At 37.2% G+C, this 23,779-nt stretch overlaps 2 protein-coding genes and 2 long non-coding RNA genes across 4 annotated transcripts; 1 reads left to right on the forward strand and 3 right to left on the reverse strand.

The window, feature by feature from the left end:
- The first annotated feature begins 489 nt into the window (after nt 1-489).
- Nucleotides 490-3,185, forward strand: LOC114522823. The gene is made up of 3 exons (XR_003686947.1): nt 490-591; nt 2,140-2,308; nt 2,833-3,185. It is a non-coding gene; the product is annotated as an uncharacterized LOC114522823 (long non-coding RNA).
- Nucleotides 3,186-4,717: 1,532 nt separating this feature from the next.
- Nucleotides 4,718-7,090, reverse strand: LOC114522824. The gene is made up of 3 exons (XR_003686948.1): nt 6,039-7,090; nt 4,976-5,044; nt 4,718-4,772 (listed from the first exon to the last, which is right to left on the reverse strand). It is a non-coding gene; the product is annotated as an uncharacterized LOC114522824 (long non-coding RNA).
- Nucleotides 7,091-7,119: 29 nt separating this feature from the next.
- LOC114522825 (cytoplasmic aconitate hydratase-like) lies at nt 7,120-15,217 on the reverse strand. The gene is made up of 20 exons (XM_028543578.1): nt 15,141-15,217; nt 14,976-15,071; nt 13,773-13,941; nt 13,515-13,652; nt 12,726-12,795; nt 12,587-12,649; nt 12,340-12,460; nt 11,728-12,140; nt 11,031-11,238; nt 10,712-10,916; nt 10,285-10,369; nt 9,834-9,990; nt 9,669-9,733; nt 9,253-9,312; nt 9,013-9,117; nt 8,714-8,856; nt 8,483-8,630; nt 8,290-8,412; nt 7,855-8,040; nt 7,120-7,534 (listed from the first exon to the last, which is right to left on the reverse strand). The coding sequence occupies exons 1-20, from the start codon at nt 15,145-15,147 to the stop codon at nt 7,418-7,420; spliced, it is 2,679 nt and encodes an 892-aa protein (XP_028399379.1). The 5' UTR covers nt 15,148-15,217; the 3' UTR covers nt 7,120-7,417.
- Nucleotides 15,218-15,521: 304 nt separating this feature from the next.
- Nucleotides 15,522-22,431, reverse strand: LOC114522945 (protein couch potato-like). The gene is made up of 13 exons (XM_028543732.1): nt 22,222-22,431; nt 22,018-22,095; nt 19,282-19,320; nt 19,163-19,174; nt 18,998-19,060; nt 18,671-18,803; nt 18,396-18,456; nt 18,117-18,201; nt 17,765-17,922; nt 17,143-17,212; nt 17,008-17,048; nt 16,643-16,715; nt 15,522-16,219 (listed from the first exon to the last, which is right to left on the reverse strand). Exons 1-13 carry the CDS (start codon nt 22,276-22,278, stop codon nt 16,133-16,135), a joined length of 957 nt encoding a protein of 318 aa, XP_028399533.1. The 5' UTR covers nt 22,279-22,431; the 3' UTR covers nt 15,522-16,132.
- Between the last annotated feature and the right edge of the window lie 1,348 nt (nt 22,432-23,779).

Consider the following 23,779-nt stretch of genomic DNA (forward strand, 5'->3'; position numbering starts at 1 on the left):
TAAACAGGGCTTCAAGAAAAGACTCCTGTGCGATGAATGCCACATTATCACAACACCCTCAAAATTTACGTTTCCATGCAATTAAATCCCAAATCACAAAAACTCTGGTGATGTTCCCATGCTGAACGACCATTGTATCAAAGGTTACATCAGCAGAAAAGCCTCACTTCCTTAAAATGCAAGATCTCATTTGCCACCTTAATATGCTTCCTTACTTACACACTAGGAGTCTATTAAGTATTAACTGTAATCTATTTGATGAGGCAGGATCGAAATATAACCATTCAAATCTCAGGTCCTTCATTAGCTCTTATAAATCTTAATTATCATGTGCTTTTAAGATGCTCTCATTTTTAGGTTTACTGTTTACATTATATTCCCTGGGTTTTCGGCTGGTAAGGGTTTTCGGATTTTCACCCTAGTTTCCGTTTTGCAACCTACTTTCAAAGTATCGTCTTACGGTCATATGATACTTCCCTCGTCCTAAAATTGTTTCCATTCTGAGTCAATGAGACATTGTTTTGATTCCCTCTTGTATTTAACCAAAACAGGCAAAGAGATTCGCTACTTGGCCAAAATACAAACCCTAAAGTAAGTATACAATTACTTCTTACAATATTTAAACGTTGCGCAGAATATCTGACGAAAATCGTCGATTTAGGAGCAATTATATATGTTGCCATTATAGCGAGCGCATATCATGATTATCATCGGTGTTCGAAACAAACACTGACAACATAGGCTTACAGATGAGACGTCTATATAGCATTGTGTAGAAGCAAAGTACGAAAGATTTGTTCGAGCCCTTGCGTCGTTTATGCGTCTCTGTTGTCTTTTTTTATAAGTATCCTTTGCGAACTTATGTTGAAAAGCGCGCTGTGATGATTAACACCATATGCGCAAGATGGATTTTGAATTACAATTTATAGCGTTACAAACTTAGGATAACGCTCTAGTAACGGGAACAGGGATGGACTCTTTAGGCTGCGAAGGTGTTCTTATCCTAATGCTTTTGCGTTCTGGAACTTATGTTATGAGGTCTTATTTTTGAATATGTATGCGGCGTTCAAGGCTTCAATGATAGAGAAAATTTATCTCAAATGTAATTACTGCATCTTTGCAAATTTTGATAAACACTGTTTTCCAACATGTTTCATTGTGTTATTTATGAAGACTAGAATTATTTGTGGATGGTTTGTAAGAAAAGCGAAAGATCTGATTATGTTATTGTAAAGTACTCCAGGAAAGAATGTCTAAGTATTGAGGCAAAGCAAACAGGTTAAAGCAAAAATAATTTTGTGGTTCATATATAATGATCAGTGTTCAACAGATGCACTTATTATTCGAGAAAATATAAACTTAAAAGCATTTATCATTCTATTTTGGTGTGTGGCGACCTCAGCGTGTTCAGCTCATTCATGAACCATTCTTGGAGTGCGTTTTAAAAGTACACTGTTGCTTTATCTCTGCTTATGTATAATATGCAAGAAACATTTAGGATGTGTGATTACAGATTACTCACAAGAACTCTTTTGTATTGAATTAAAAACCCAGGGATGCATGGCTATTATAACCAGCGCAAAATGCGAGGAATTTTATTAATACTACAATTCATATAAATAAATACCTCTTTGTTTGCAAGACCACTTCAGGCCCAGCGATATTTGTGCTCTTTAAAGTTCATTTAATTAAAATAATTTAAATTATGTCTATTATATAATACTTACAATGTTTGAGAATTTTGACTTGGATACAACGTTGACAGATGAATAATACAGTACATTTGCGGTTTTTATTTAATTGCAGTCCAGCTGTTTGTGGTTGCATCCAAAATTACCAGAAAAGTGGTCATTAATCGTTTAGGTTGCCTGAAATGAATACTTAATAGTAAACTTTAGGTATGCATGATGTTATGAAAAAAACGTAGATACCAACCGAATATTGGAATAAACAAACAATTCTAGTACAGAATGTGCCATTTCAACAATTAGAATATATGATTTCTCAAATTATACTCGCCTCACAAGGGTCAGACAGAAATGACAGAATTCTTTCCAAGTGTCTGGTGATGATTTTTGCTGTAGAAAAATCCCATCAATTCACATGGTCTTTAAATAACAAAATTTGCTTTTTATTTAGATGAGATATCATCTCGTGTGTGTCTTGTTGCTGCTGCTCCAAGCATGCGCAATATCTTCCAACTACACGCGGGAAAGCATGGTGAAGAGAGGAATGTACCTTCCCATATCCTTCACCACCTCGCAACCACCATCATATTTTTGCTACCACTCCAGAAAACTATGCTACGGTAAGTTAAATCAAGGTGCTATTTTAGTGCCAGTTTCAGGTATTCTGAACAATGAAACTAAAAAAAATAATAGCAATACATTGGCAATTAGTCAAAAATAACTGTTAGTTTATTCAGTGATAATTGGCGGTTATGCGGCCTCAATTTTGAAGCCAATTTGCAGACTTCCTCTCGTCCTTCAAATTTGCCGTCTAAAGATAAAGTTTTCGGCCTTCTCGGGTTTTCACCCATTAACTGGCATCTCTGAGCAGTCAAATTACCTGGTATTAAGGCAGAGGAATCACGGCTGGTTTCCAGTCAGGAGAATTATCCTCCGGACCGGATCGAAATATATGGTTTCTTTCGCGTTGAAGAAAATTAAAAGAAACGGATAAAAGAAACCTTTCTTCTGCCCGATACGGTCTGGGGGATAATTTCCCTGCATGAAAAGCGGGTTTGAGTAGCATTTTAGCTGAGCAAATAGTCCGTGTCATCATACAACTGCATGTGTTGACTGTTAACACGGATTGTGTACGTATTTCTAGTGCCAGGTGTATCCAGTGGTTGGCGTGGTTGGTACCGCAAAGGCTTCAGTGGATATTTCATTCACCAGTCGTGGATGTACTACATGAGCAAGGTCACGTGTCCTTGCATTTTCCCACAGCCTCCAAAGCATAACGTTGGCTCTGAAGAGAGTATATTGGTACCAGAGTGAGACTGCAATAATCTTAGTAAAACGAGAAACTATTTTTCCAAAGTTCCATTGTAATCTAACTGTATAAAGAATGTCAAGACATATGTATTGGTGATATACCTTTATTTTACAAAATTGCAACTTTTCTTTAGACAATTGTCTGGAGAACAGATTACTCGAAGCTTTTGTTCCTTTTTTGTTGTTGCTGCAATTGATGAAATTTCCTCCCAATTTTTAACGTACTAATAATTGTACATTGCACATTTTTTCAACCGTCATTATGTATTCCGTAACATTGAGGAATTACTGTTATACTATTTGCAACTGTTTTACAATATAAAAAATCCCTGAGAAAGACAAATCACTATAAGAATGCGCTTGAAATAAAACTATCGAGATATTTTATCACTTGCTTTTTCAAACCAAATCTTCTCCAAGTTGTCATTAGTCGGAAAATATTGTCGATACAAAATTGGTTCTCTCCGGGACTAAAAATATTCGAAAAAAAACAAATAAATAAATAAAAATACGCGCAAAATTTGAGAAACATGATTAAAGAAAAAGGACAAGTTACCTCGAAGCGAAGACCCCTTTCCAGCGACTTTTAAATGTGGGACGGGGGGGGGACGTGGACCCCGTTGGCCTCCCGACTAGTCCCTACGGCCAAAAATTCTCCCGGAAAGTTAAGTCTTTATACTGAAAACTATTTACACCCAGATTGAATCAAATATTGTAACACCTGACATATATTTTAGTGATTTAATTACTTCTAGTACATTGCTTATTCAGGCCATGTTACACGGTGCAATTTTTCTTGCAATTTGCAATGCAGTCCTACTTTTAAGAGATGTATATTTGGGAACAACGAAATGTTTGTGTTTATTACACTTCATGCACTTTCATGTATATTAATAGCATTATTAGAAACTACTATTTTCGTTTATTTACCATAGAAAAACCGACTAAGTTTCACTAATACGAGATTGATACCCTACGGCAATAACACCTTACATACAGTATATTTACGTGATATAAATACGTACAATATTTTTAACAAATCTTAAAAGATATTTCACAGTAAACAAAGAAAAATTGTGAATACAAGAATATGAAAATAGTTTTGTCATGATAATGGATTAACAGAACTGGAAAGATATTTTAATATATGAAAATAAACAACCTTACTCATAGGCAGCCTGGTCAATGTACGTATGTCATACTATATAAGATACTGAGATAGTATGATGTAACTGCATGGACCAGGCTCCTATGCCCTCTTGTTAGGCCCTAGAGTTTCCAGGACATTTATCAAGAGCACCCCTTTTTCTAGCAAAGCTTCAGCCATAATGCACTCAGTCTCATTTAATGCTTTATACAATGTGTTTTCAATGAAGCAAATTTTGAAAAAGATGAAATAAATGTAGAATTAGTTTTGAATCTCCAACAGTCACCAAATAATAAGTTTTATTGAATAAGAAATGACAGCAACCAGCGAAAGCCATGACAATGTTACTCTGTTGCTATGGTTACATTTATCCGTCTCACAGCAAGCAGGTCGGCAAGATGAATAGCTATGAATGGTTGCTTTGGCATCGCACCCACTTTGTAGTTTATAACCATAACATTCAAGCTTCTTCGCACACCTCTTGTAGTATATCTTTCCACGGTCTTTATGACCTTCTAACAAGAATGATAAACATCTATTTTGTTCTGGTTTACATTTTAATGCCGTTTTCATACACGTCTCTAGTTCCAATCCATTGCAGGTGTAACACTTTAGAGCAGCATTACCTACAGATTTTAAAGACAAAAACATTTACTGATATTGAATGTTCCTATTTTGCTATATTTTCAAGGTGTCCTGTATGCTAGAATTTTCATCTAAATACGAGTCATTTAAATTCTCAATTTTTGCTTAATAAGCTTAGAATTAACAAACTAGTTGGAATTATGCATCAAACTTCTTGTATTGCACCGAAAAAGTCAATACTTACACAAGCAAACCATACTGAACATCACTAACAACTTCAAGAAATACATTTCTTTTAACCTTTAGAAAAAAACTATTATAGAGAAGAAATATGAGATCAATCAATGCAAGCTGATAATAGCAGGATTGGAATGGCAGATAATTTACCTTTCTTAAACTTTTTATTAAAAATTAATTCATTTCAAGTGTTTGGCTCATAAACAAAATAATTTCAATGGTTCATCAGCATTATACACAGGACAAAGATTACCATCAACACCTAAATGTCATTGTTTTGTCTAATCTCAAAGTTTAAACAGATTTATATCTTTTAAACATACATTTCTATAGCATTTTACCATTCTAGGGTTTATTTTACAAATGTAATAAAAACATGTGAACTACTTTGGCGTCACTAAAATGCTCGCAACATTCTATAGTGTAAACAGGAAGAGCAGGCATTAAAACCTTTTCAGATATTTTCATGCAATATTTTATATTCTTTAATAAAGATGAAACACATTTCAAACCAGACTCAAGTGCTACAATTAAAAATCTATAAACCCTAATAGGGGGTTTGTATGTTATATTGAGTAAAGTATTTATATCAGTCTAAACAACAAGGCACAAATATTTTATCTAAATACATGCAATGACACTCTTAATTCAAATGATACTCGCTTTAAATCATCAATTAGCAACTCTGAAAATATTCAGACAATAAAAATCGGCTTCCGTTAATTCAAATTCAACTACAAACCAGACAGAAGGGCGGTTAAACGTTTAAAACACTTAAATAAATGTAGGAAAGGCTCGTTTAGCTTTATCGACACTTCAAAAATGCCGAGTCAGTCGACATCGATTTACAATATTCTCGTATTAAAAAAGCAGAAATCGCAGCAAGGTGTCATTATCAACAAAGGCCACAAACTGCTTTTAATTCATTGTTTATACATTCGTGCTGTTTTCTAAACCGGCACGAGTTATTCGTTACAACCACACAATAATATTATAAAAGGCGACCCAATATCAGACTTCAAGTGCTTGTTTTCGGCGTTGTGCGCAATTTAATATACTAGGCTACATACCTTTCTATATTATTATCCTCGTAAATATTGGCCTGTATGTGCTTTTAGGATAGAAATTAGAGCATCAGATCACTCGTAAACATAACAAGATAAATTCGAATTCGCGATACACAAATATTCCAAAATATATATGTGTGAACATCAACGAATTTTTCACACGATATATACAAAGAATGCAGTTATGCAGATTGCAGGTGGCCACTGATTGGTTGTTCGATGTTCTAATTCATTCAGAACAAGGTGAAATTATATACAGGTATGCGTAATTTATATTTTATTAATTTATTCAGATCATAATTATTCTTCATTTGTGTCCTCAAATTGGCTGTTCTGTTTCTCTGCCAACAGTGAAAAAGTATCTGATAATCCAAATATTCGAGATCGTCCGAAGCTAATAGCTGTCATCTTCGAATTTTCGCTCAATTCCCTTTTTAATTGCGATAAGTCAACCGAAGCAGGGTCCTCTTGACAATTGAAAAGTAAATCGACTGAAAAATTTTATTCCATTGTAAAATACTGCCTCGTTGGAATCCACAACGAACGAGGCAGTGTTGCAACTTTCCTTGCAACTTGCAATGCAAATATAATTTTGAGGGATGCTAAATTGTTTGTGTTCGAAATGCCAAGAAAACGTTAGCAGGACGTAAGAAATGTTCGTATTTGACAACTTTAAATGCATCAGGATTTTAGTGCATCCTACGCTTCGAAAAATATTTTGGTGTTTTTTAATTTCTTTTTCATTCTTCTGAACCACAACAGTCAAGACAATATTTCATTCTGATTCAGACTATCATATACCGTAAGAAAAATATATTTAATATAAGTTAACCATTCTGGTAAAACCAGTTGACCTCTATCTCTTCAATAAATATGAACGGTCGCATACAATATTGATTAGAGAAAATACAAACCAAATACTCGACGTTCTGAGCAAATGTTTTCGTCTAGAAGTTAGAGTAAAGACCCTGTTACACAGTACAATTTTTCTTGCAATTCTACTATTGAGAGATGTATATTTGGGAACAAGGAAACTTTTGTTTTCATTACACTTCATGCACTTTTCTTCTGCAAGACTCCTCGCTCATTTACATCTCTTAGAAGTAGAATTACATTGCAAGTTGCAAGAAAAATTGCACCGTGTAACAGGGCCTTTTAAAACGAAGCATTACGATCTGAAAAAGGCACAGTGTTATTTATATGCGACCATTCATCTAATTGCAATCATTACCACTAACCAGCAACTGAGAGAGCGCAAATCTCATGCGCCGAATGGATTCTTTTGACAAATAGATTATCGACCATTATCTATCGATTTTTATGCATTCGGGACTCGAGAATTGCTATGAAGGTTCAAATCGACCTAAGTGACCTACACCTTCTCAACTGCAAGCCATTCTTCTTATCATGTAGTTCAATATTCCACCATTTTTGAAGAACGTCAGCTCCAAATCTGTATCGAAGCGGACTTTTACTTCAAAGCTTTTGTTATTATCCAACTATATAAGGAATTTGCAGCCAAAAATCAGTTTACTGATGATGAGAAAGTGAAAAAAAGCAGAGGATATACGATTCAGTTTTTGAGAACAGAACCCGAAATTTGGATGAGATTTTTCCATGAAACAAGCAAAATTGATAGACTCGTGCAGTTATGTAGTATTCTCGCCCAAATGAGCCCAAACCATTTTTTAATTCGGACTGATCTGGTCAGAAAATTGAGTTACAATAATAATATATTTCATATAGCTTCCAAATCGTTTCTCAATACTGAGATATTGGCTATTAAAATATCCAGTTCCATGCAGCTAAACCGTTTTACCTCAACTTTCAAAGTCTGGCCAGTCTTTAGATCACTCGGTATGTCAATGCTGAAGCTCTCCTTTCCAGTTAGGCCCAGGCTCTCGGCATTTTGCTCGGGCAGGTATTGAAGCGGTATGACGCCCATACCGACCAAATTACTGCGATGAATTCTTTCATAGCTTTCTGCTATCACTGCTTTGATACCCTGAAATCGCGCATTGAAAGAATTACACCTTGCGAGTACAAATTCACCGCCCGCAGGAGAATCAGTGTGGCTCAAAACACATGATTTGGTCCTTGATTCCGTCATATTGATTTTTGAAAATTATGTGCATTAGTGAACATTCAATAACTGACCGATCACTCTAACCGGAGATACCATTATTTTGAGTCTAGCTATGATATCTTTATGTTTATTTTAATCACGTCGTAGATGGGATAGCATTTATCTTACCAACATCCATGGTCCTTTAGCGGCCCAGTCACGTGATGAACCAGATCCATAATCCTTTCCAGCCAAGATGATTAACGAGCGACTTTCTGAATGATACTTCTCGGCCGCGTCAAAAACCGACATCTAGAAGTCGTACACTTAACTCATTGAGTCGGCCCATGAATACCTTCGTCAAAAACCTTACGGACTGTACCTGCTCATTCGACGGAATATGTATCGTCTTTGGTCCAGCCTTTCCTATGAACTTATTGACCAATCGTATGTTAGCAAATGTACCACGTGCCATGACCGCGTCATTACCTCTTCGCGAACCATACGAATTGAACTGACGTGGAACTAACCTAGAGGAAAAGAAGCAGTTACAATCGCGGGCTCGGGAGATTTGGTCAGCTGATGAGCAAGATTTCGTGCCCAGTTTCCTTACCCCTTCGCCGACAAATACCGAGCGGCTGGACTGGTTCTAGAGATGCTACCCGCTGGAGAGATGTGATCTGTTGTCACGGAATCACCAAGGTTCAGCAACACTGCCGCACGCTCGATGTTCTTAATTTCTGGAAGATTTGCCGCCTGTAATAAAATGACACATGATGACAAAATGCGTCATTCGACACACAAACATTTTAGGATCGTTAAAAACGTCTGTTCTACGCGACGTAATTAACAACTATACCAGGAGCTTGATTTTAACAAAGTGAATAGCGCCTTGCAAAATAAGGGTCTTACCATTTCGTCAAAGAAAGGGGGACTTTTTATGTAGGTAGATTTTGCATCCCAAGGATAAAGTAAGCTTTCTGAAACCTCCAGCGAATTCCACTTTGAATTACCATCCTGAAGTCAAAATAAGTGATACTCTGATTTAGAAACCGATTTAGAGTCCTGTGATTTAGAGTTCTGTAATTTCCCCGTAAAAGAACGCAACGACATTAATTTGTGCAGTTGAAAAGTAATTCAAAATCAACTAACCGTGATTTTGGAATAGACTTCCTTAAACATAGCCGGGATAACAAACTTTCTCTCGACCTCCTGAAGAACAGGTGCATAAGGCATGCTATAGTTTTCTACTGTATGTAACGTACAGGTCAATGTAGTACATCGTGGTACATAGTATGGTATAGGTCACTCACTGTTGCTATGGTATGGTATGGTATGGTATGGTATGGTATGGTATGGTATGGTATGGTATGGTATGGTATGGTATGGTATGGTATGGTATGGTATGGTATGGTATGAAATGTTATGGTATGGTATGGTATGTATGGTATGGCATGCTGTGGTATGGTACGGTATGGTACTGCTATGGTACTTGGTACTGGTACATGGTATGTTATTTTGGACAAAGTACTGTATACTGTATTGTTTTAAATAGTCTCTTTGTCTACCTGAATTTCTTCACGACTTGGCCAAATATCTCTTAAGAATATTTCTTTGCCGTCCTTGCTAATACCTGTTTCCAAAGAAGATGGTCGTTAGGATTAGCAAGAAGGCAATTTGTTTACAATCATTTATTGTTCATATTCAATTGTTTACAACAATTTTCCACTTACCCAGAGGTTCCTTCTCGAAGTCGATATCGACAGTTCCTGCGATGGCATATGCTATGACCAAAGGTGGGGAGGCCAGATAGTTAGCGCGGGTTAGGGGGTGAATGCGTCCTTCAAAATTTCTATTGCCAGACAAAACACCAACCGCAACCAAATCACCCTGAAATATGGCAAATATTGATACAATTAAACGTATACATCTTGTTTTTCTGTCTGTTTATTAGTTTGTTTGTTCGGTAAACAGGAAAATAGGCAAGCACGCTGAAACAAACAGACAAAGAAGGTGAAAATTTAGATGAAATAGCTAAATTACGTGAAAAAGCCTCGTTTTATTTTGAAAAAAAATTACTGAAGTGCTTTCTCTTATTAAACTGTGTTGATTGCATGTTAGATGCATTTGAAAATCAATTCAGCTAAAATTCTCGCAATACAAAAGTACACGAGACCCACTCACCTGCTCAATGGCTTTTCCAACAGGCTCAGGTAACGGACCACTGTTACCAATACAAGTCATACAACCATATCCAACAATATCAAACCTAGGAAATCTCCAGATTAATACAACATAATTTTTATATACCCTAGATCTAGATGAAATGCTTTACTGACACTTTTACAATGGTGCCTACATGACTGCAGATTTATCTTGGAAAAAGTGTTTCGACATAAATACAACAATGTTGTTTACAACTACACATATAGCATATCAGATTCAGGTTCACGGTTCACGACTTGTGTGAAAGTGTTACCTATTTTTGGCTTATTCATCGTTTCAGCTAAACGAGTTTCGTGCAACAGGCCTCTGGTGCTTAGTGCTTTTATTTACTTAAACTTTTGCTTTATTTTTGTAGCATGCACGTCTTGCATTTGTAGCAGCGTACCCTAATTCTTGCAAATCTGGTATGACTCCACTTTCTTGTAAATAGTACGTGACGACTCCAGATCCTGGAGACAAACTGGTCTTTATATACGGCCGCACTTTGAGCCCACATTCCACAGCTTTCTTGGCCAGCAACCCTGCTCCCAGCATCACTGAGGGATTACTGGTGTTCGTACAACTCGTGATTGCTGCTATGACAACCGCACCTGGCGGGAAAAAAACAATTAAAAACAAACAAACTCGTATTTCTTTTTTTTTGTTAACTTTTCCTTAATCCATAAAAATAGCTGAAATTTGAACCGTTTTATCAACCAACTTACCATGTTTTAAAATGAAATTTTGACTCTCAAAGTCCATCACACTTTCAGACTTTTGTTTTTCTTCCGACAGACCGAAACCTTTAAAGCCAACCTTATTATTCAGGCATTCTTTGAAATCTTTCCGCATTTCAGCCACAGCAACTTTGTCATGCGGTCGTTTCGGTCCGGAAACACATGACACAACCGTGCTGAGATCCAACTCAACGACCTATGGACGAACATAAAGACCATCTTAATAACTTCGAATGCAGGCGTGTAACACATGCACTGACAAACTCAGACACGAAGGAAGGAAGTGTATGCACGGGCTGTAAACTGCTAAAGAAAACACCTAAAAACAAGTCTGCAAATGTATTTTGTATGGTAAAGATCAATTACAAAATACAACTTTAAATTCGAAGACATCTTAATCTTGTTTTTTACCTGGCGAATTTTTCGCGCGAAATATTCGGCAACGTGATTGGCTAGTGGAAGCCAATCTGACCAATCACGTTGCTGAATTTTTGTTTTCGCTTTGTGTGAACAAATTAATGCAGTGGAAACTAGGCTTAAGACTACTCTACCGCCAAAAAATAAGCTGTTAAAAAATTGACAGTTGTCTGGTGGTCAATAGTGGCGAAGCAACCTTTCGAGAATGGACAAATTACTATATTTTTTAATCCATTTCAGAAATAACACAAAAACAAAAATGCTTTACCTCAGAAAAAACAGGATCTTCATCGGAATCCTCGAAATGTCGAAACATTTTGTTTGCTTTTAGGTACTTCTCGGTGACGCGAATTTTTTCTTCATCTCGGCCAGTTTGTCTCAAGTATTTCATACTCATCTCGTCCACGGCAAAGAATCCTACAGTGGCCCCATATTCCGGACACATGTTAGCGATAGTCGCCCGGTCTGCGATCGACAATTGCGACAATCCCGGGCCGAAGAATTCCACGAATTTTCCTACGACTCCGATCTTTCGGAGATGTTTGGTGATGGTCAGAACGACGTCCGTCGACGTGGCCAGACCGTTGAGTTGGCCTGTTAGCTTGTAGCCAACAACTTTGGGCAGAATCATACTCACCGCCTGACCAAGCATTACCGCTTCTGCCTCAATGCCACCTACACCTAAATGTGGAGGGGGGGATTCACACAACTGTTGCGACACTGATAGTTAGTCAAAGGGCACGGAAGGAAAATTTACCATTACATGAAGTAATACGACAGTAAATGAGAGGAGGCAGGGTATGATAATTAGAAGGAGCAAGGAGATATGTTTTACATCGGTCGCATCTTATATTTAGGTATTAAAATGAACATTTCTTACCCCAGCCTAATATACCAAGACCATTGATCATGGTTGTGTGGGAGTCTGTCCCAACCAAACTGTCTGGATAGAGTAATCCATCCGTATTAAACACCACGCGACCAAGATACTCTAAGTTTACCTTAACATCAAAAAATATATATCTATCAAACCTTGGCTTTGAAAAAACCCAGAGAAATTCATCTAAAGACAGATAGTGTATCCTCTCTCTCCCTTGGGAAAGCTGTGGGGATATCAAATATATTACCTGATGAACAATTCCTGAGCCCGGGGGAACGATTGTGACATTCTTGAAAGCTTTCGAGCCCCACTAAACAATAAGTCAAAGATTCTATTGATATTCATACCATATTCAAACGTGATATCACAAATTGTTTACAAATTACCCTCAAAAACTGAAATCTTTCTTTGTTTCTTTCAAATTCTAAATCCTGATTCCTCGCGACTGCTTCTTTACTATAAAGGTTTTCGAGAATAACTTTAAACATTTCAAAGCAAAACCATTCCTACATTCAATGCTACAATTTTTTACAAGAGCTACTTGTGTTTGACCAAGTTCGAACAAGACAAGGACACAAATAAATCACCCCAGCCAAAAAAAGTACACAAAAATAAGCAAAACTTCACAGTTTCGTTGCAAAATATTCCAAGATGCGAAACGTTTGCCTGCCGAAATTTACATATTTTGTACATTTCAGTTTCGTGTACAATTTCGTCCCAGACCCAGGTGTATGTTCAAAGTTGAAAACAACTCCCGCACGTTATACAAAGGCTATATTAATTTGAGAATCTATGCTTTCGTTGTTTTACAATATTTTACAACTAATACTTATTTTACTATGCTCATTCAAGGAATATACTGTTTTTAACCCAGGGGCTTTATTTTTATTTTTTGCGGCCAAACCGCCAAAGTGGTCGGCAAACAGTTTACATTTTTAATTGAATTAAAATAGAGTATTTCGTTACGAATATAGACAGTAAAACAGCATTTTTCGCGCTAGCCAGATGTAAATAGCAGTAATCGGTCTCTACTAAAATGCAACAGGGCCGGTCTGTTCGTTTTTACCGCACAGCGCCCTTATATTTGGTGTAAGGCGGATTACTTAAAGGTCAGATGATTGATAAAAGATTATTATCAGATTATGATAAAATTGTATATTATGGCTATGACTCACTTTCTAGTGACATCAACTTGTACCGAATGGTCAATAACCAGATCTACAGGACAAAGTGGGTTTATGGAAGCTGGATCACCTCCCAATCTCTTGACAGCATCTCGCATGGCAGCAAAATCAACAACTGCAGGCACACCACTACAAAATTACATGACTATTCTTTAACCTCATGGAAACACTGACTAGGCAACACTAATCCAACTCCAATATTCAACTTTAATCCCAACAATGAATGAAATAATAAGAAATAATAATTACGTGAAATCTTGCAGTATGACCCGAGCTGGTCTGAATGGGATTTCCACCGCATCATGCTGACTTTTTTCCCAATTTAATATTTTCTCAACATCTTCTAACTTGATTTGAAAACCATCACAATTTCGTACAGCAGATTCCAACAGGATACGAATTGAATATGGAAGCTTGTCTGAAAATGGCACATATGCTCAAAAATTCTCAAAAAATCTTAAAAACTGATTCATTTTGCTCTGAAAATCTATGTGGACAGGGATATTTCTTATATACATTAACCTCACTTCAAATCTTGAACAAACATATTTTGTGTAAAATACATGTAACTCAGCAACAAGATGTCACCAATTTAATGATTAATATATTTTTAAAGCAATGATAGAATAATTCCTTAAAAATATGAGTGAGTGAACGCTAGGCAAATACTGTGTAAATATAGTCGAATTTGATGTTGACGAAAGGGCATAGAATACACACTATACAGAAAATTTTACAATGACTGTTAGGTTCCTACCTAAAGTTGGGGACCTAGGCAAACCAGAGCATTTGGCAAGAAAGCGCACTTTTCCTCATTAGTTGGGAGTTGCGATTGTTGTGTACTCAGCCCACCCCCTACAAGGCTTCAACTGCCCCCAACCCAAGGTTCTTTTACTGAAATAAATTATGTTTCACCCTTTACAAAAACCAAACTAAATTATAAAGTTCTGAAATTTCAAATCAAAAGACCCCCCCACAAACCGTTAACAAAATGAAAAAAACCGTTCCGAATTTAGAACGCTTTTTACAAACTCAGTGAAATGGACAATGATTTTCTTCCCATTATTTATAAAATTGTCTCGTGGCTATTCTTGGCCAAACGAAGGAGAATACTAATTACACATGTTATATAATTGCCTTACATCATTTAAAGGGATACAACTAACATATTTATTCAGTTTTTTACAACCAAATAATTGAAATAGAACAATTCGTGTGTCGCATAAATGAAAACAACGTGTTACAATCATGTAAATTTCACCCTCAGGGGAATTATTTATAAACAAACCGTTCATTCATTAATCTTCTTGCACGAAAACAACATTTTAAAAACTTTACAAATTTAACTAGAAATGTTTTATGCGAAACGAGAATCGTGGAAGATCACGGCAATTGCGAATCGTATATTTAAATACGTTTCGTTGATTCGTTCGCCGTATTCGACTTACATACCATAGCGTTCGTCTTCTAAGCTTGTGAGATCAAAAAATCGAAGATTTTCGCCGTTAACCTCGACGGTTTTAAGGTGTTTCGAGAATGGATTGTCACCTATGATATATAAACTTGTTAAGGAAACGGTTTTGAGTCCATACAGTAAATGAAATACATAAAACTTACCGGCCATTGTGTGTGTTTTGAAATAATTTGCTACGTGCTAGAAATCAGGCCGGTGCCTGTGTACTATGAACTTTGAACGTGAATACCAACCTCGTACCCAGGGTCTTTACTCTTCTCGTGCGTGAATACGTGATACAATTTTTTTTTAATATGATTATGACGAAATTGCCTTTGAGCTGGGGTGTTATCGGAATAACCGTTGATAATCAGATACAGACAATGATATTGTTGAGTAAGAGATGAGGTGGTAGGATTAATCGTGACATAATAGGGTAACCAGCATCTTGATCTTTCACATCGGGTTCCAAATATGAATGTGAAATGCAAGAAATTAACATTCTTCATGTAACCACCATGAAAATGACAACTTTTAAGCAACTGTATTTCTGATCAATCAATTTTATTTAATAAGCAAATATTGACCAATTGGTCATCATTAAAAATAAATAAATAAATTATCTAAGATCTTAGACGATCAAGTAATAATCACATTTTACAAATATATTAATAGAAATGACAGTAATAATTATTATAATGCCAATGGCTACAAACTTTCAGATGAGACTATCGGGTCGGACGTGGGTGATTTAGTTTGATACTGTGCAACAATCGCAAATTTCACAAGTATGAACCAATAGGCATACTTCTTTTTAGCAAACTTATAAAATCACATATGTCAAAAGCAGGAATGGCTTTACTGATACCGTTAATTTGTCGTGATTGTTCAGTTATGTTTCCAATCATATAAATGGAGTATATAATGCCTGATTATGACGTAAGAATGATCACAGCTTTTCGTGATATAAAATTAAGTTTAAAATTCCCACCATGTCAATTTGTATAATTTTAAATCACGATGAATTATTTGTACATAAACCCTTTAAAATCTTTTTTTTTATAAATAGTATAAAAGTTAACTCGTCACTCAAGTAAATATACATTATAAAAAATTGGACGTATATAACATTCTTTAAGACTTCATGTACGGCTACTCAACTGTAGCTAGAGATACTGATGGGTCCCACGGGACTGGTAGGGTGACTTGTGATCACTGTCTCGCCATTTACAGAATATCGACGCTAAGAAAGAGAGACGAACCACTAAGTATATTAAAGTTAAGTTCATGAGACTTTCACAGTGGACTTTCCCAGCCGATTCAAAAGTAATTAGCCCTTTCCCAATCGAGCAGGGTGCTGGGTCTAGTCGCGAACTGCAAAGCATCTATCTATGGACTGTTTGGAGGGACAAATCATTTCAGACTTATATTTCCTGTCCCTCCAAACAGTCCATAGATGCTTTGCGGTTGGCGACTAGACCCAGTGCCTTGCTTGATTGGGAAATGGCTAATTGGCGCATTGTCAGCTATATATACAGTGATTGCTAACAAAGCCTTTAGCAACCTTCGCTTGGCTTAGTGGATAAGCAGCATCAAAGGGTAAAGATATATCAAGCTTCTTTGCATACCATCTAGGGAACCCAATACAATCATTGCTTTATCTCACCTCTCCCATTCTTGATCTTGCATATTCAATTCTAATTCCACCTCTTACACCTTCCGAAGAAGGCATCGCATGCCTAAAGATGTTGAAATAAAAGGAATTATAATATAATACAGAAAAAGAAATTTCACATTTCAACAACGACAGGCCCCATGCAGGCTGCAGCAACAAAGCCGTGACGGCAGCAATAGGAAATAGAAAAACAAGTTAAACAACAACAAGAAAAAAATAAAAGCAAAAACAACACGATAACAAAATCAACCACATTTGTTGCAACTCTCTATATACATGTAAATGGTTTAATCCCTTTCGTATCGTAATAAAACGCATTCCTATGTGTGAACAATATAAATAATTATATTGCCTACCCCTGTAACATATTCATGGCCACCGACGCATGATAAACATCCTTATTAAAAAGATAACATCATTATTAGTATGTGCTAATATGGCAATGTTTCATTGTGAAAGTAATGGTAAATAAAATCCATTTGTTTTCATACCTGGTACTCTACAAAGCAGCACGGAGCATTCCCTTTGTTTAGCATTTTTATTCTCTTGAAACCAAGAGTTCTGCAATAGAATATTAAAAAAAGGGGGGGACATGAATGCATTGTGTAGAGCACGGACTTTATATCACTCCATTGGGTTTCCAATTGGTCTCCTGATCAGAGAATGTACGTAACATCACGAGATAGTTAAGTTTTATTTGGAATTTATGAGGATTATATGGAATTTCAAAAAGTTTTCATAGCTGGTAGGACAAGAGAAAGGATGATTTTAGAATAGCTACCACTATTTTAGGCCAAAACGGAAGCGCAGTCTCGAAATGTGCGACTCGTGTTTTTCTATTTCTGCCTCAATCTCATCGATCTTTGTACAAATCAAAGGACACTCCGAAAATGGCTAGGCGTTTTGACTAACATGCACATATTTGCATGTAAAATATGCAAAATAATAAAAATCTTGTTAAGGCCGCTCCAAGCATACTCTTTGCTCATAACAAACTACCCAGCATTTAACTGTTTTCAGTCAGTATCCATTGTTTTGCATTTTACTCAGTGGCAATCGTGATTTTTTTAATCACTTAATTTTTTAAACAACAGATCTCATGTTCCTCGTTACCTCGCGAAAAAATTATGTAATTCCGTCTCCGTACACGACTGTCCTAAATTAGCCACAAACAAAGTGGAACACACAGGGTTGTCATTGGTTACCATTGCAGGGGGTCGCAAAGAGAAGGTGCTAGATTGCATGTTGACTGGTTGATATAGTGGGTGGTGCTAAAAAAAATAGAAAAAAACATTGAAAAAAACTCTAGCAAAAAAAAAGAATGCGGCAATAGGTGTTTCTAAAGCGCACATACATAATCTCAATTAGCAACGATCAGTTATTCAAAAGGTGTTTAGTCCAAAAAAGTTTTCATTGCTGATCGTGAGAGAATATTTTGGCGGATTCATAAGGTAGATATACAAACCTGTAAAGTGTGTTGAAAGTGATTGATAACAGGTGAGTGTATGGGTGAGGGTAACGGTGAGGTGGGGCTATCCGCGTATGAAATTCTAAAAATGAAAATAGGTGTTAGAAACCTTCGTGAAAGGTCGAAGTTTCGGGAGAAAATGGTTATTAACCAACTGAGATACTCCTGAACAAAAATCACAGGAACAAAGAAACTGTCCTTTTTCCCCCATCTTTCTTCTGTATACCTTGAGTCCCTGATTGTATATTTCATTTGCACGCATCATTTTTAACTTACCTAGCAGGATGCCATGATACTGGTTCCGATGCGGCAAAAAAGCTAAGGCCTGTGAGATCCACTGTAATTAAAGAAAAGAGCAATTATTATAACCTAAATTTCTGTTTTGAACTAGATTCAGTGACATCACCGCAAAGAATGAATGCATCGGCATCGATATATTAACCTAACTGGAGTGAAAAACTTAAGGACTTGCAAAGGCAGTCCTTGCACGCGAAGCGAATATCCACAACAGGATATCCGACTATCATTGATTTCGGAAACGTTTTTCTTACGTGGCGTTAAAGCTTCCGTGGGCGAAGCCATCTTTACGGCACCATTCCTGTATGCCATCTTGCTGACTTTTGTGTTTGTCTTGGCAAATTCGATTCTCAAAGCTTGACTGACTTCAGGATCAAAACGGACGCCCTGTGGGGACACAAATGAAGTCGGTCATCATTTCAATGAGCCAAGTTTTTTACACCGACGGGAATTCTGCTTCTCAATAAAAATTATATTCACGCACTTTCCGGGGGAATATTCAAGAAAGTTTTTAAGTAAACTAGGCCCTAAGTAAATGGCTACATTTCGAGGCTAAACTATCACCAAAGTTATCCGCTAACCTGTAGATCGCTCTTGCATTCCTCTGCATCTTCTCTTTCCAGAAATGTCACAAACGCTACTGGCTAAACAGAAATATGCTGCAAACTTAATTTAACGAAAAATTGGCCTATTTCTTCATTTCATTGTCCAAAGATGGAACGAAAGTTGAAAAGTGCAATGCTTACCGATGGCTTCCCCTGGAACGAAATAAGCGAGATTCAAAGTCAGAAATATACATTTGATGGAATAAAGTTGGTCCAGTAACTAGTAAGATAGTGATTTTTCAGGTTCAGAAATCACTTACCAGTTTATCTGTAAGCTTCAGTTGAAATCCTTCATAGCCCTAAAGAATAAAGCATCATATTAAACCAAACTAAACAGTTTTCAAGCCTCAACTCGGAACATTTCTCCTTTTTTTATATCGCAAAACTTTTGTTCGTCTGGCGATTGCTCTTTAAAGGTTTTTCAGTGTTGCAAATATGCTAAAGGTTTAGGTTTGCTAAAGGTCCAAAGGTTTTTCAGTGTTACGAATATGCTGCTGAGTTAAATGGCCGCACGAACGATTTTTCTGCCGTATTTTTTGTGCGATTTTCTTATTCTGGGAGATTTTAACGAATCGAGAAGCCAGGGATGTCTAAATGAGCCTATGCATTCACGACTCTCCACTCGTTCGTATCAATTGAAAGAAGAAAATCGTTTCTGCAAACGGCCCTTGACCACTAACGTTAAAATTAAAATGCCTAATATGTGTTCCCGCGTAGTAAGTGCATTAATTTGCAGACAAACGGATAAGTTCACGTGAAAGCTCACGTGTGAGTTTGCCAGATGATTGCAGCTTTTGGCAATTAAGGTAGCTGTAAAGTTTTTGTTTTGTTTCAAATGAATTGAAATCATATTTTTGTTGCCTTGTTATGCGGATTTCTAGCGTCCACTGCGTTCCACAGTCTTTGTACTCCATCAGGCACAGCGGCGCGGATATTTTTTAGGAAATTCTTTAGCTGGCAGGAGGTGTGTTTGAAAAAGGAACTACGGAAAGATGATGAATCGAAGGAATGCTTAATATGACAGTGGTATTTTGGGAGGATTCGTGTCGATCTTTGTATGATGTGGAATCATGGAATCATGGATATTTTCTGTGAACCATTTTTGGTCCTTTCGGCAGACGATTTTAGTCAGGAAAGGGTCGCCCCTCTCACATATTACCCATTCAGAGTCCCTATTTCTATCTTCAGTTCGCAGTGCTACACAGGGCGAGCCTTCTCTCAAAATGAAACAACAACAGTCAATATGCTGTTCACTAACGCCATCTATTTAACATGCGCGTTATCTTGGATTTTACATGTCGTTAAATAATAATGATCACAATCGTTTTGACATTTTCTATAATTTTATCCTGAATAAATATTGACGCTATACTCGACCTGAAACTAATGGCTCGTAAGTCTCTAGTGTTGTGATCGGTTAGAACTACTGACTCAACTGTCATACATTCCGCGCAAATACAAAACCACACCACCAGAACATTTACCCACAAACTATAAACTACCTGTATTCCAAGGACCACTAACGGCGTCTAAAAACCATGCATGCAAACGGAATTGTTAACCGCACAAGACGAAAAATGCTTAAAATATGGAAGGCCATATCTGTCCGAAAGTGCTTTGGGGCTCCTTGACTTTGTCTTTACTTACAAGTGATACACTTAGTTATAAATTCATTACCAGTGTTTTAGCCAAACAAGTACTTTACATGGTAATTAGGCTCACTTCTTGGTTGCCAAGCGAAAATTGACTTATTGAAAACCCAGCGAAGTCGGATAATTGTGTAAGGCCTATTTCGAAACAAAAAAGCCACCTCAGCCGAACAGCAGCCCCCAAACTAGATTCCTTTGGCTCTGTCGTTAGGATTCATAATATTTGCCTTCGCAATGTCGGAGTCATGTGGCGATCTTTCCAAACACGCTGAAACACAGACATTCTTCAGGTTTCCACGGTTACCCGGACAAAATTAAACATTTGTCTGCGAGTTTTCGAGAAAGTCTTAATATAAAACGGAACTGAGAACTTAGGTTCACAAACAGAGGTTTCTTAAACGCGTTCCAGGTACACAAACAACTTGATTCTAGGGGTTTGTGAGTATTTAGCGGCCTAATGGATTTTTAATTTATTCGCTGCAAAACAGCTTGTTTTAACACTCACAGTGAACACGTCTTTTAATGTTTCTTTCGAACTCCCGTTCTACATGAAACGACAGCTAATTCTGAAGAGGTTTACTTTAGGAAGTGATATTTCTTCCCAATTTACCGGCTGGATTTTACTTCCCGCAAATCACTTCAGCGAAATTCGAGTCATTTTCGCGACGCCTTTTTGCAACATTTCGGAAATGAAACAATGATTATGCAAATCGCGAAGAAAGGCGAACATAAAGAAAGGAATTTGATATTATGTTCCGCTCAGATGGCCTAACCATGACATATTAAGCTAATCATTTACAAACTTATTTTCGAAGCTCCTATAGAAGTAGGTAAGATGACGCCTAAGAAATGTCCCCATAACGGTTTTTAAAAGGCGATTACTCATCCGCTACGTCAAACAAACATAAATGGAAACGTTGAGAGTCAACTTTTCTTGCTAATAATATATACTTAAAGAATTACATGGCGCTTTATTGCTTTACAATCACATTAGATAACATACAAATACGTAATAAAAGTGAAAATAACCAGTGTCGATGTCATCTTGAAAACATACGTTGTGATGGTGTCACAAAAGCCAGATATTCCTGCGGCTCTGAACACTTTTAGCGGCATATATTTCAATGCGGTAATATTGTAATACGGTACGAGGTTTTGGGTGAAGTCGATAGAAATAGAAACACTGTTTACAACTCGACAAATAGGAAAGTTGACTTCACTACACAGATGGGATGTAAGACGCAACGTTACGCGAAAACTTCAAGTCCGAAGACCCCTGTGGTAACTTCGTTACTTTCAAAACGCTATACTGACACTCGGATACAATTATAATGAAAAATGCTTTACCTTGTAAGCACGGAATAACAGATAGATCTCTCGGGATCTAACATTGGCCGGTAAACCACTTACAAACAAGGTTCGAACCTAAATCCAAAAACAAACAATTAAAGGTATTAACCAAGGCCGATAAATAGTCGTATTGTATTGTGACAAGACAGGCAATGTTGACTCTAAACGGCATTTAAGTATTTATGGTAAGACTGTACTCACTTCGTCTGGTTCGACACCGTTATTGTTGTTAGGGTCGACAGAGCTCTGGTCTTCCATGGCTCGGAGAGTGCTCGACAAATGTTATACTACAAGTGCTTGCTTGTTGCTTCGACCAGGTTGTGGTGCTGTGCAACGGCGAGTGCTGACAGCGAGGTGCAAGTGCGTGCAATAAGTCTGTGTCACTAGTTGGGGGTTTTAATTACGTTACGCCGCACAGGCTGCAGGTTGTCAAACCCACAAGCACGTTGACCGGACGTGACGTTGACTTTCTGTTCCAAACACAAGAATATAGATGAAGGTCATGAGACACTAGTTTGAACTGGATGAAATTGCATGAAAAGGTGTTGTGTTTAAATCCCATGGCCCCGTGTTCGAAAATGGCAACAAGTGTCTGCTTCACTTCGTTCCCCAAACTCCAAAGTGTCTGAATTTTCTTCTTCGCTGATTCGTCGAGCGGATGTTTCGTCTGGATTTTCTTCCCATAATTCTATTAAGGCTTTATGCTGACAGCAGCGTCAGCATTGGTTTAAATCGTTGTCCATCGAAGAAGGGTCATTCTACGATTAAAAATTAGCGGGAAAAACACTTTAGGCTGCTTTCCACTTACGCGTTTTTTATACGCACGTACACGTACGGAACATTTTAAATGCTTTTAAATTTTTATTATTTAATATCTAGGTCAACTAATGCATACTAAAATATGCAGAAAACTAAGTTCCTTCGATTTATTCACTTGGTTTTTTCAAAGGTGACATGTACAAGGATTTAGACTTTTACGTTGAAAACAGCCTTTAGTGTGAACGCATACACTGAACGCATTCTTTTGCGAAACTGGACCGATAGATTTTTTCAAAGGGAGGAAATTTCTCCATATTCTAGGCTCAGGGATTAGGTTTTCCACTTTCTTCGTAATATTAGAAGGTAAATTGAATGTTAGTGGATTTTTAAGAGGAAGAACTGAAGGCATAAACATAGGATTAATAAGACCAAAAGTGAGAATATAGCAGGCGGGAATCAGTCGAGCATATGTCGTGTTTCAGTGATTTCGAGGTAGTTTTCTTACCATTGAGCTGCCAAGAGTGTTATTGGAGAAAGCGAAGTTTCACATACGTATGTATTAATTCCTGCTGGAGGACCGAGTGACCAACGTTTCGACTCCCTGAGCGGTGGTCAGATGTCTTATTTGATTCTAAAGAGGACTACAGAGAACAGGTCGAAACTTCAGCCAATACCACGGAGACCATCAGTAAGCCTCAAGACTACACTAAGCTAGACGATCAACAACTACAAACATATAACAATAGTGCCGGGTTAAAACCAGAGCTTTTCGTAGGGGGAAAGAGGCCCAAGGCCCCTGAAGGGGGAAGGCAGGTACAAAGGTGAAGATGAGGAAGAACAGTGTTCGTGGGGAGAGGGGCCCTCAAAAATTCTTTCTCTATGGGCCTTGCCTTCAAACACACAGGCTATTACAATCTCGCTGAAATACGGTAAGCATTTAAAGTAAAATATTCATGGTAATCCAAAATTTTTTTAGCACTTAGCAGATGAAACTCTTTTT

Source organism: Dendronephthya gigantea, unplaced genomic scaffold (genome assembly GCF_004324835.1).
Source record: "Dendronephthya gigantea isolate DGI-Jeju-01 unplaced genomic scaffold, DenGig_1.0 000024F, whole genome shotgun sequence".
NCBI classification, from domain to species: domain Eukaryota; kingdom Metazoa; phylum Cnidaria; class Anthozoa; order Malacalcyonacea; family Nephtheidae; genus Dendronephthya; species Dendronephthya gigantea.

What these genes read in the sequence shown, in the direction of transcription:
- LOC114522825 (XM_028543578.1), bottom strand. An exon ending in AAATTTCATTTTAAAACATG is followed by an intron (nt 10,917 to 11,030) that starts GTAAGTTGGTTG and finishes TTTTCCCGCCAG; the next exon opens with GTGCGGTTGTCATAGCAGCA. An exon ending in ATATTCCGTCGAATGAGCAG is followed by an intron (nt 8,413 to 8,482) that starts GTACAGTCCGTA and finishes TACGACTTCTAG; the next exon opens with ATGTCGGTTTTTGACGCGGC.
- LOC114522945 (XM_028543732.1), bottom strand. Translation starts at nt 22,278, where the DNA reads ATGGAAGACCAGAGCTCTGTCGACCCTAACAACAATAACGGTGTCGAA. An exon ending in TGTTATTCCGTGCTTACAAG is followed by an intron (nt 19,321 to 22,017) that starts GTAAAGCATTTT and finishes TTTATTCTTTAG; the next exon opens with GGCTATGAAGGATTTCAACT. An exon ending in CACGGAAGCTTTAACGCCAC is followed by an intron (nt 18,457 to 18,670) that starts GTAAGAAAAACG and finishes CTTTAATTACAG; the next exon opens with TGGATCTCACAGGCCTTAGC.